Here is a 13,242-nt window from a genome sequence, read left to right as displayed (position 1 = left end):
GCTAATGTGGAGACTGTTGACTGTACCATGGCTGCAAGCTGTGATAGAAATGAGATCATTTTCAGGTATCTCTTTCTAAACTAAATTAAAGTTTGTGAAATAATAAAGGGAAGGGATTGAGAAATATAAAAGAAAATTGAGAGTTTTAAAAGTATCCCCCAAAAGAAGTAGTGATAAAGTCACCTAGCCCTAGTACATACTGCTAATTTTAGTAAGTTATACCAGTAATTTAATGGAGCATTATCAAAAGATGTTGCATTCTGCAATGTTTATGCAGGTGTTAGATAACTATTTCTTCTATAATGCCAATTCAGTTAATTAGAAGTAGTTCACAATATTCCTACTAGCTTTGATTTAGTGAATATGATGTAATCTTTCCAAGGTGGCTACAATCTTTGGTTGTTTCCACCAGATCTTTTTGATTTAGAAGGCTGGTGCTCGGCATGGTGTCTTGCTGAGAGTGGAAGCCTTTTTGTTAAGGAGGAATAAAAGCTACTTTTTGAAAAGCAGAGTCTTGATCTTGAGAAATACTTGCCAAGTTAAGTAGAATTGTATTTTCAGTTCAGGAGCTCTGTGGATATCTTTTCAGAGATATGAGCAAATGTGTCTTCAGTTGTAAAATAATTTGATTGTTTTTTTCAGAGTAGACTCTGAGAAGGAATAGTGGAGTGGTTCTGAAAGTAAGAAAGGGAGACAGTCTCAGAAATTTTCATCCTTTGCTTTATGTGATTTGAAGCAGGCTTTTGATCCGTATTTTCTCCCCATTAGATGCATATACGTTAAATAGCAGACTGTAGAGTTCATGCTCACTACAGCATCCAAGGGCTGTGTAAATTGAAACGTTTGTGGAGAGATTGGGACAGAATGTCTAAAGTACATTGGGGAAGTAGCTAAATGTAGGTCTTCTGTCTCCTTGGATGCTCAGCAGGTAGATTTTGAACTATTGTCTCTCATACCCTGGAAAAACTGTTGTGCTGTATGGAGTATGGACAGCATTGGGTAAATACTTTTTATTGTTTTTTCCTCCCCATTTCAACATTCCATGTTAGTTAAAACTTTACTCTGTACATATTTTAACAGCAGGGAAGAGAGCACAAAGCCGAAAAAGAAACTATGTAGGTTAATTCAAGTGCTTTGACTAGAAGCAGCACCATATTTTAAAACTAGTTTAAAAAATGCATTTACCGGCAAACCCAAATCTACTCCAGTTCCGGCTGGTTGGCACAATTATTCAAACGCCTTGATGTTGTTGTATGTCCTTTTGCACTAGCTTGGTTTTTTGTGCATATATGTTGTTAGAAAATGCTCTCAGTGAGTCCTAGCAGAAGCAGTGGTGTATGGATGTGTTCTTGTTTATCTGGTAATCACCTGTTTAAAAGTAGCTGTTAAGACTTTATGGCACTTAAGGAAGAACTGGAGGGTTTTTTCTGGTGTGTTTTGTTCTTTGCTCTGACATACTTTAATATTAATAATGTGTATTCTACCTTCCTCTCAAGATCTCTAACAATCTGCTTAAACTATCTTTGTTTCCTGTCTTAATAGTACTTCTGTACTACTGTCCAAAAGTAACTCTGTCAAGAATGACACATCTAAGTGATTAAGTCTGTGACTTTTATAGACTTTTGTGATCTGAGAAACAGCCAATATGTTGAAAATACCCATTATTCTGTGCAAGTAAATGTACACAATTGGTCACTAGCCACTTGAATTTTTATTCATATATCATTACTTTCAGTAGAGTATGTTGGAAGAAGTGATCAAATAGTCTGGTAGCAGAATGTTTGACTTTCAGTACTGACTGTAATTTTTACACATTTACATGAATTAATGCTATTTATTTTCAATTGTTTTTCTACAAGAGCTGTTAAAGAAGAATTTAGTTAAAGACTAAATTTCAGTCTGTGCATCTGCAGTTGGCTTGCGAAAATGGGCTCTTGATTTAGGAAAGGAGAGGGTTCACTGTTGAAGGCTTTTCACAGGCAGTGAAATCCCGAGTTGGGAAGTACGTGGCTATGCATGTTGAAGTCAGCAGAGAAGTGTGAGTAGTTTTGCATGTGCTTAATTGTCTTTCATAACTGTGGCTGTTCTGTATGATGACTTCTGGATAGATTTATTCTCCAGAAGAGTTTAGAAATAATTATTTGACATGGTTCGTGCTTCCAAGGACTGCCTCAGGGAATTCCACAGGTTGAATACAGTTGTGTAAAGTAAATTTCAAAAAGCCATTTAAGTGTCAGTAAGCAGGCAAGGTATTCACACGATTAATGCCCACACCTCTGTTGCAGTGAGGCAGCTGCACGAGGTAAAGTTACTCATAGCAAGCATGGTGGAGGAGCACTTTAAGGATGCTCTCAGTTACACCGTAATGTTTCTGGATGGACGCAGCGTGTGCAGATGTGATTTAGTCAGACCTGGATAATGCTCTGTCAGTGTTTGTTTTACCCCTTTTTCGGATTATCTCTTTTTTCTTGCCTTCCTGTTCCTTAGGGAAAACCACTAATGCTCTCATATCTACCTGCACTTCTGTTAGTACAATGATAGGAATTGTAGATGGTGGTTTACGGAATGTATAGGAATGAGTTTCTAGAAACAGAAGAAGCAAAACTTCCATTGACAGCCCTCCTAGCCACCATTCTGACTGACTCACTGCTTGATTCCTGCTGCTTCTTCACTTTGTGACTTGCAGTGTTCTTACTCTTTTATTTCTTTCTTTTTTTTTCCCCTCCTGATAGATACAGCTCTGTATTCACATGGGAAAAGGTATCACCTGGAGGCAGTCTTCTCTTCATAGTTCATTGCTCCTATAGATTCTTTCCAGAAACATGCCTGACATTCCAAAGCTTCTAAGTGGTGGTGATGGGTCTTTTTCTTGTTATGGGAGAGGAGACCACCAGTCAAATTCCAGCAATGCTGCAGATCAAAATGCAGCAGACTGTTGGACTTGGTAGGATTTTCTAATGTCTTTATAATGGCAAAACTTTGGTATAGCCCAATAATGATTTGTGTTCAGGTTGAATGTGGAAACATAGTGGAAGGTGTTTATTTTAGATGAAAATCATGTTTGTGAAGTGAACAAGGATGAGCACTACGCCATCATTTCTATAAACTTTGAGGCAACTACAAGAATCAGCATTCTTCTGTGCTGTTTGTGACAACATATCTACTGAAAATTCATGTGGTATATTCAGTAAATCTCACACAGAAAATTAGCTTAGAGGTTTTCTTAATTTTAAAGGAAATGGAGCAAGTGCTATTGTTTCTGGTGGCTTAAAAGTGGTAAGGCTGTTGAATTAAAAGTACATATTTAGGCTGTCAAGAAATTGGGTCAGTTTTCAGAAGAGCTATTCATCCTGATATTTCAGAATATTTCTTAGATATGTGAGAGTAGCACCTCTTTAGTGTGGTTCTCTGATGTCCGAAGAACAGCAAGATAATTTCACTAAAAAGGAAAGTGCGAATTCATCAAAGATTCACAAAACTCCTGTAATCTGATCTACTGAAATCCTGAGGGGCAGGAAGACCAGCAAAAGAAATCTGTAGCACTGTTTCTTTCCATGGTGGGAAAAGGAGATGGAAAATACTCTGACATTTCAGAACAAAAAATTAGTATACCATATAGTTACTAAAAATACGTATTTTTTTCTCAAAGCTTACTTATTTTGAATTTCAGGTTTCTTGGTACTTAAGCATTTTGAGTATTGTGGACCTTTTGGTTGTTTTATTTTTTTCTTAAAAGGTGAACAGTTCCATGTAGAAAAAGCTTAGGGGCAGACTAATCCTTGTTCTAGCAATTATTTGTTAACTTTAATCAGTGAGAAGTAGAACCACCAGAAATAACAAGGATAACCAAGCAGTGTACTGCTTAAAGCCTAGGAGGCAGTCCTCTTCTTACAGCACCAGCAAATCCAGGCAGTTTTAAGAACAGGCATTACCTGGAGTAATTTTGCACAAGTGAAGACTGTCTTGCTTCTGGGGTTTTTTTCAGTTGAATGCTCTTTTACGTTTCTCTTCTTAAGAGAAAATACTTGCCCTTTACATGCGTGAGCTGCTATTTCTCAGTTTTTCTCAGGAAAATGTATTAATCTGTGCTAGGTAAAAATCTCTAAATCATAAAGTGGTTGACAGTCTGTTGTAGCTCTGCATGTGAATCTCAAAAGTTGTGTTTTATTAAAGGACATGCTGGTGTTTGGGTTAAGAGGTTGAGTCTGGCTGGGTGGGATGGCTAGTGGGTTGGGTTCTTTGTGTAACTTCTGAAATTGGTAAAGACTTGGTAAGAGTGGGATGTATGTTTCTTTACCTTTAATGTATGTATCTAGAAATGAAGTTATGCCTGTGCATGAATGTGTATATATGTGAATTTATGGTAGACAGTGTAGCCAAATGTGTGTGAATAACAGCTGCTTAAAAGCTTTGTGAGGACGCTTCTAGCAAAAGCTTCATTTTCTTTCTATATTTGTATGGTATTATTATTGAAATTGATTTAAAGCTTTTACAAAGTTAGTGAAAGTACAGTTCAGTTAAATACTCTCCCTTTCCCTTCTCCAACATCCTCCATTCCATCCCCTCCACAATCCATTTCCCCCTTTTCTCTCTTCTTACCCCTTCTCTCCATTCACTGTCAGGAAGGGGCGCCTCAGAAGAGCCATTTCAGCTCAGCACGCCACCGTCAGAGGCTAGTGGAACCAGCAGCTACAAAAGTGAGTGCCTTTGTTGAAGGACCATTTCTAAAACGGAATGTCACACCGGTGGAGTATTTGTTCCTGAAGAGCAGCTCTTCTGTGTGCGTGGCGGGAGATGTAGTTACTGTTATAATCACTGTCCCTAAATGTGAGCTTCAGCACTGGAGATTCACGTTCAAGTGCAGCTGTTGGATTTTCTTGAAAAGTGGGGGTGAGACGTATTCTTTCTTAAATCTGCAAAGTGAAATAGAAACCATATGAAGTGTTTCACTGCTTCATATGACGTCTGTTTTCCTAAATGTGTGCGCTTCGTTTGGCTCATTCCTAAACAGAAGGCTTTCATTGAAAAAAAATTGGCAAGGATATGTGAAGTAGTCTGTTATCAAGCTGTGATACAAAGTTTCAAGAATTAAAAAAATTAGGACTTTAGCGTGAAGAGATGGCATGAGCAGATATGACAGCAATACTAGTTAGTGTATTGTTCCACCTTTTCAGAGACATGCTTTTTGTTAACCATGTACAAAGCACTTTGTGATACTCGGTCAGTGTGGTGATGTTATGGTACTTTTATTCTTGAGGCTTGTACTGTAATACATTAATAACTGTTTACCCCAGTCTTTTTTTTTCTACTTTTTATGAGGTTTCCAGCAAAAAAGAGACTGTGTATCCATTACTACCACCTCCCAGGAGTCCCATTCTCTGCTTTCCTTTATATTTAGATGACATGCAGACTTGGTTGCAATATCTACAGGCACCTTTGATACAGGTTGTAGTAGACCAATGGTAGTAGTCCTTGTCTTGGAGGAAGAGACCTGGTTTTAAGAAAGAAAAAACGGTGGACACAGATAGTTCTGGCTTGCATTCTAAATTATGATTCCAGTCACTGTTGTCAGATTGATTCTGTTGCTAAATATGTTGCCTTGTTAAGTATTAGTTGTCTTGACTTTCACTGTTGCCAGCTATTCCTTTTTTTATTATTATTCCTTTTTGTCTGTAATAACATCGTTAGCATTAAGTTATCCTTTTAAGGTCTGGGATAGGGTATTTTAGCTTTTTCAGTGAGTGAAGTATCTGTGTTGGTTTTTGTTGTATTTGGTTTAATTTTTTTTAAGGCTTAGTTAAGAGCAGAGATGAATTTTTAATGAATCTATACTGTCTGTTAAGGGGTGCATTCTCTAGAAAAGTACACTTTCACTGTGCGTTGCTGTACACTAGAATCACTCCAAATAATTCCACCAATGTGGAAAGCCAAAGAAGAATGTATACCAAAGTGCAGTTCTGTGGACATGAGTTGTTCTAGCTTTTGCTCCTTCCTCTTACCTAGTTTCCCACTACGCCTGTGCCCTACTGTATCCCTGGATGCACGTTGTTGAAGGTAGGTGTGCTGTTGAAACCTCAGTCTTGTAGCTGTGAAGCAGTATTCTCAGTAGCTGCATTTCTGTTTTGGGACAGAAGGACCATAAAAGAAGGGTCTTGATCAGTATTTCAAGGGCCCTTAGCCTCTGCTCTTCACTCAGTGTCCTTGCTGCTGGGAGGACATCCTGATGCACTGGGAGCCTGTCACTTGGCAGTTCAGCACTGCTGGATACCAGTGTAGCATTCAGGTGAGGGCTTTTATCGTGGACCACATCATCTTCCACCTCTCCATACAGCCATTGTCAGCAGCTTCAGAATGTCCATCTACCTAGAAAAGGCTCTTCAGCACTCAGTATGTACATAGCTCTGGTTGAGGGTTTTGTTTTGATAAAAATGTCTGTAGGGAAGAAAAAGGAGGCAAACAAGAAGCATTACTTCCTTGCTAATACCCTGTGACAAAAGAGAAAAACTGATTTTAGATGGAAGGTAGCAAATTGCCATCACCAAAGCTGACAACATTGCTGATTCAGCTCTTGGTAATTAAAAAAATACAACAGGAAACTCCAAACAAACAACAACCCCTGCCCCCCCAAAATCCCATGACAAATCAGACCGGCTTGTTACTTTGAAATGGTATGTTGTCTCTTGGCTCAGTAAAGATGGGTGAGATCCCTTTTATTCCTTTTGCCTTCCTGTGTAACAGCTGTTTGCCCAGGTGGCAGGATGTTATGGAAGTCCAGGCTGCACAGCTTGCAGAGACTGTTGCCTGTATCAGGGATACTGTGGGTGGGGGAAGACCATTAAAGACCCATAAAGGAATACTGGGTTTGTGCCCAGAAAAGGATCTTGGTGGCTGTAGGGGTGTTTTGTTCTGCACGTCTGATCTCTGGGTTTCCTGCATCTGGCTTCTAACCTTCTGGGAGAGAGACTGTTTGGGGGACTTGGAAGCAAGCAGCAGTGATTCAGATGACATTGGGGTACAACTTGACCGGAACATACTCCATCTATGGTCAGCTGACTGCAGGTGATTCACCTGCATTTTGGCACACATGCTGCAGATTGTCCCGGACCCACATCAAATGCATCCATGGGTTAGTGATTTGGGTGATCCAAAGTAGCAAAGGACATGCTATGTTGACTTTTGATGTGGAAACGGACGTTTCCTGTGGGGAGAGGATCTTGGCCTGTCCTGGAAAAAGGTAGTAGAGTTGGAACGATACAGTGCTGTGAACTTTGCCAACTATGAGCTTGTGTCCAACCTTATGATTGGTTGACTGATTTGATGCAGATCAAGGAAAAAGCACTGAACTTCAAACAACAGCAATGACGAGCTGTATCTGCAGGCTTCTCTTAGGAATCTCGATTTTAGCACCTACTGCTGATGGTGGTTCTAGGTTCTTAGACCTCTCTGTGAAATTTGTCTTCAGTCCTTTTTGGGTCAAGCTTGGAAGTGGTTGAGACTGATAGATGCATCTAAGAGAGGAAGTAATAAAGTTTTGAGAGGGCTCTGTTTTCTCCAGGTATTGGAGGAAGTACTTCCCTCATCTATTCAGTCCTGATTTACCTCGTGTCACGTTTTGGGTGGGAAAGTGACAGGTTGACAGGGGAATGAGGAGTGCATGAGGAGTCAGTACGCTCACCTAGCTAGGGCTAAAACTGCTCTGAAGGTATTAGTAGTACTTTTATATATTTGTTGATCTAATCATGGGGCATGGAAAAAGTAGGTAAAATGAAAGACCATAGCCAGTAGACTGAGGGAAGTAATTACTCCCCTCTAATTGACACTTATGAGATTAATCTGAAATAATTGCCTCTAAATTTGGACCCCTGGAATAAAAAAAAAACACCTCAGAGTTCATGATGTCCAGGGAAGAGCTGAGGAACTAGGTTTGTTCAGTGTTGCAAAGCCTGAGGTGGGATTTAATGGCTGTCTTTCACTAGCTATTAGGTATATAGAGTAATTCGTGGAGGTGCATTGCAAAAACATGGAAAGTCACAGGTTGCCAGAAGGGGAAATGTGAATAGATGTGAACAGATTTTCTCAATTAAGGTTTAATTTTTCAAGTTCAAGCATTGCAACAAGTTACCCAGAGGGCTTCATCCTTAAAGGTATTCAAAACCTGACTGACAAAGGCCTTGAGCAACCTACTCTCACTTTGAAGGTAGCCTGGCTTTGAGTGGAGAGTTGGGCTAGGCGACATCCAGACATCCTTTCCAGCCTGAGTTACTCTGTGATTGAAGGGTGTGTTACGTGTGGCATGCTAGCTTCTGCCTGCTCTGTAGTGATGCAAAGCTCTCAGATGGTGCTCTCAGCATAGCATCTTCATAAGCAGAGTAGATGGTACAAAAGATGCTGAAACACTGCGGGTTCTAACTGGTTGGATTTGTCACATGGGGAACAGGGGTTGTTCAGGTGCTCATTAAAACAATATAAATGCAGTCTCTACATAACTTCTGCTGTATATTTTATGTGACTTGGTGGTGCCTTGAAACAGAAGTTTAAGGGATTTCTGGGTAATTTGTTTGCTGGAGCTTCTTTGTGGGTAACAAATGTGAATACAGGTAGGCAGTGTTAAAGAAAGCACTGTAAAGGTAATGATCTGAATGATGAAATAAAACTAATTTATAAAGCTGGAAGAAGTAACAGTCAAAAATCAATTTTATAGGGGAGCATGGAAGTTTAGAGGCAGTTGTAAGGGATAACATTCCTACTGTTTATGAACTCTGATTTTTCAATACATAACAAGAATACAGCTGTATTCCAGGTCGGCTGCCAGCATGAATTGGCAACACTTGTAGGTAACAGTTACGATGATTGCTTTGAATTTTGTTAGATTGGAAAAAACACTGATAGAATTAATCAAATTAAAAACTCCCAAGCTGGTTGTGAAGAAAAAGAGATGGAGTGTGTTTGTTTGTAAGTGGATCTGGTGTGATTACCTTATCAGTCAGTTAATCAGAGCATAGTAATCTTTCCTCGACTCATACTGAAAAAGGTACTGCAGCATCTATACATAAATATTTTCAGTACCAAGAAAGTCTGCTTATGAAGTCACTAATGGAGTTACTGTAGTTGCAGTTAGAAATACTCTGTTTTCTAAGCTGATAACATTTTTCTTGCACAGTTTTCTCCTTTGCCTACCTTGGAGACTCATGACTTCTATACAAGTAGTTTGCTGTTGAGAACTATGTCTCCACCTACTAAATCTAGACTGAAGGTCTTAAGTAGGTGGGAAGCCTCAGTAAAAATAATATAATAATATAAAAAATGGCCAGATGAATCAGATGTTTTAAACTGACATGTATTCTTAAAATTTTACTGCTTTTTGCTGTAAACTCAGGACAAATTGAAGTCTACTCCATGGGTAAGGTATTAATCTAACTTGTTGATCACAGGATCTGCCCATTTAATAGAGAAATCATCCAGTAGAAGTACTGTTGCCTAGCACTCTTCTCTAGCAACAGCTGATAGAAGCTTGATTTGATGTCCAATGGATTGCTAGAAAGTTATATTTACCAAAGGTTAAGGAGTCTGGCTGGCATATAAATAGAAGCAGAAGATAGTTTGCAGTTGTATATTACAAATGGATCCTTGGATCCTCTTTTTGGCAAGTTAATGTTGTCTTCCTTATTAAATAAATCTCTGAATAAGTCAGTCTGTCAGCAGTGTAATATTAATTGTACTCACAGGTAAGGTTTTGTAACTTTCTACCCCAAAATGGAAACAAAATAAATCCACAGTGCTCCCTTTTCTCCTTACTGAAACTTTAGTTTTGTAGCAGGTAATACCAAGTTATAATTAGATGTTTGCAGCTGTTACTTCAAATGTGTGACCTCCATCCCAATGATGTTTGCATGCCTCCCAATTGATTAAAAATAGAAATAGCTGTGGTAGAAATAGCATTAGAAATGGTTCTGCCGACATAAATGCTAGTATGTACACACAAGAATGTTACAGAAATTTTGAGTTAGTCTTAAGATGTAGTTACATTAGTGGACATAACATTCTTGTTTAGGTGGGATATCTGCATAGTGTGGACACAGAGGGATAGAGTGGGACTGAATGGGCTAGAACTTGAAGCAGGGGGTAAAACAGTGTTGGGAAGTATTTCAACATACTGAGACCATGTGTGCCATCAAAAGACAAGCCTTTTCTTCCTCAAATAACTATTTTATTCTGTATGTACTTACCACTAATGAAATTAGCATGGAAAACACACTGGTGCTTTCCTGTACTTGAATGTCTTGGTAGCATGACTTCAGGAAAGGTGAAAGCTGCTGGATTTAGCCTGCCAGATGACTCATATAAATCAGAAGAACCAGGAGGGATTTTAATACTACTCTGTTTAGGATTTGGTTGCCGCCTTCTGCTTCAAGCAGCTAGAAAGTAGAGAAAAAAAGCGGTGGTTGTCTGCCCTATAACTTTTTGCTTCATGTTCAGTAGATGCATAACTGAAGGTGTGTATCTCTCTTTGTTGTGTGGTGTTTCGGGGTTTTTTTTTTTAAGACCTTTGAGACTAGTGAGTGACACAAGAGATCTCCTTGCCTTTGGAAAGTTCTTCCCATTAATTAGCAGGTACTTCATGACTTGCAGACAAACATACCAGATAGAGGTATAAATTCAAGTAACCTTCATTTATCCTGTTAGGCCTTATTAAGACAATAGGATCATCAGTCAAAAGTAAAAAGGAATTTAAAAAACATAATCCTTGCACAAACAATACACTTTCTGATGTGATTTATGATTATTTGATTTGGAACAATCCATCTGCCATATTGAACAAGGAGGGGGGATGAAATTGGCTATAAAATGGCAATAAACCAAAAGATTTTCTGGGTCCTAATCTCAGTGTTAGTAGTCTAGACAAAAACTATAAAGTATACCTGGCTTTATTGCTAGCAGATACAGAGAATGGAAGTAATGATACAAATTGTGGGAAAGGATTTATCAGTGTTAAATTTTTGCATCCTGTGGGTAAGGAGGATTATCTGCCCACTGTGTTTTTAGCTGAAAATCTTGCTTAGGCTGAAACAGTGATTTATTTCCTGTCAGAAGTTCACAAACCCTTATACACAGTGGTAAAGCACTGGCCTAGTAATTTGCATTGTTTTGCCAAGGATTTTTCCAGAGAAATTGTCAGTATTAAGAAGTTGGGGTGGGTCTTCTGTGTGGTCTTTGCTAGGTATCAGCTTCCGGCCTTTAGACCACTGATGGAGCAGATAGCAGTTTTGAGACTGAGATGCAAATAAAAATAGATTGCTAATGTTCATTGTTATCCCTTCCTGATAAAGAAAGGTATACTTAAACATCAAGAAAAACTGCCTTTAAACTTTTTGTCTTCCCTGCACTGGATACTCGCAGCTAATGGGTAACATCAGTGGGGAGAGCAATGTAATATCTGTAAGGATCACAGGACTTTTGCCATATCATTATTAAGAGAGGTTGAGATCAATTTTTATTGCTTTGGGGTGTTGACCAGTAATTAAAGATTTCTGCAGCACCTGGTAGTGGGGGTGTCCTCTTGGCTACCAGATAAGGGGTGGTTGCAGTAGTTTTTGCAGTTGAGCAGCAAGTGTGGCAGACAAACAGGAGGCAAAGTAGGAAACATGTTGAAGTCCTACGAAAAGCAAGGTTTAGTGTTGTAGTAGCAGCAGAGAAAAAAGATGATGAGCATGTGGCTCCCTAAGATAGATTAGGCTTTCCTTTGTGAGTGACAGACACTAGTGTGGATCTTTCAGATTTTTCAGGGATTTTAAAGCACTGTAGGAAATAACTGAATTTCAGCTTCAAGAAAAACATGTGACTACAGTTTTGATGGGGGGGGGAGAGGGAAGCGTTCACAAATGGGGTTAATATTTACCTTGCTGATCTCCAGACAATCTCAATTTTTCCAGTGTGACCATTGCCCTAGAACTTGAACCTTTCTTCTTCATTAGTGGAATATATTACCAGTAAGCTGTGGGGTCAGCTGAACTGATCAAATTTGAATGTATAAATACTGATTAAAATGTCAACATTAAGCAAAATCGCTAATTTTGAGACCTTTAATTGCACGAGGGGTGGAAGATCTGGAATCATTAACAGAGCAAATATAAATGTGTGTTTTCCTGCAAAAGATACATTTCTGTTGTCTGCTGAAAGTGGAAGAAGTGTTATTTTACCACTATGATTCTGTGTGATTGGAGGGGAGGGGCAGGGAGCAGCGAGTTATTTGTGCCCTTTGTTCCTGCCCTGCACAGGGATCTTCTCTGTATCCTTTATTGGAAGAGCAGCTGCAGAGTTCAGCTCTGTGGGTCGTACAGTGTGCCCCATGAGCACAGGGGTCCCTTGGCAAGGCTCTTGTGACTCAGTTCCTCTGACGAACATGGTGTAAGAGTTAGTGCCCGCTGTGCCCAGCGTACTTTTCCCGTTCAGCATACATGGTATGTTGTAGTTGTGACCCTGTTGAGGTAGAGCAAGACTTGTCTTTCGTTAGTGGTAATCAGACCTGGAAAAAGGATTGAACATATTTCAGGCTTTTTTAACCCCTTTTCTCCTGTGCAAAATGACTAATGAAAACTTCTGCAGTCAAAGCCTAAACGTAGGCAAATGTCTTTGATGTGAAAGGCAAGCATAATCATTTTGTCTTCTAGTTCGTGGTGTCAACAGCAGTTTGGCAGCAGCTACTGAACATACTCATTGTATAACAAAAAGCACAATCCGCAGCTGGGAAAAGGAAGGCAACTGGATTCATGTGGGCATAATGGCCTCCAAGTGTATTGTCAGGAGTGACGAGGCTGGCCACTGCATGCTAGGGTGTTAACTTTCTTCTGTTTAATAATATGCAAAATCTGTGTAGGTATGCCCATATAAAAAACACTGCTTTGTTTGATGGAAGAACATAGAGAATCAAAAAGAAAGTAGAGAAATCATTGGCTTTAGTCAAGTGGATTCAGGAAGTTCCAATTCTGGGGAAGTGTATAATTGTTTGTATTTATTCAGCTGAACAGTTTTATCAGCAGCTGTCACTTATGTCTTGTGTGATTACTTTTTTCTTCTCCTTTTCCTTTATGTGGCTGTTTAGCCCTGACTGGAGATCAGATGCCCACCTAAGTCAGTCTATTAGTCCCCTTCTTAGTTGGACAGGGGAGAAAATATATATTAAGAGGCTCAGGAGTCAAAATAAGGACAGGGAGAGGTCATCCTGTCATGGAATGACATGGGCAA

At 39.3% G+C, this 13,242-nt stretch overlaps 1 protein-coding gene across 1 annotated transcript in view; it reads left to right on the top strand.

Annotated features, from left to right (window-relative positions):
- Positions 1 to 13,242, top strand: part of MAST4 (microtubule associated serine/threonine kinase family member 4) — a gene marked incomplete at its 5' end in the record, with an annotated part of 274,408 nt that overhangs the window by 107,460 nt on the left and 153,706 nt on the right. Inside the window, one exon of the mRNA XM_084278039.1 lies at positions 4,623 to 4,697. Coding sequence (XP_084134165.1) covers positions 4,623 to 4,697 — 75 coding nt within the window. The remainder of the gene's footprint in view (positions 1 to 4,622; positions 4,698 to 13,242) is intronic.

This window comes from Gallinula chloropus (assembly GCF_964237585.1).
Source record: "Gallinula chloropus genome assembly, chromosome: Z".
NCBI classification, from domain to species: domain Eukaryota; kingdom Metazoa; phylum Chordata; class Aves; order Gruiformes; family Rallidae; genus Gallinula; species Gallinula chloropus.
This window is presented reverse-complemented; position numbering and strand designations above follow the sequence as displayed.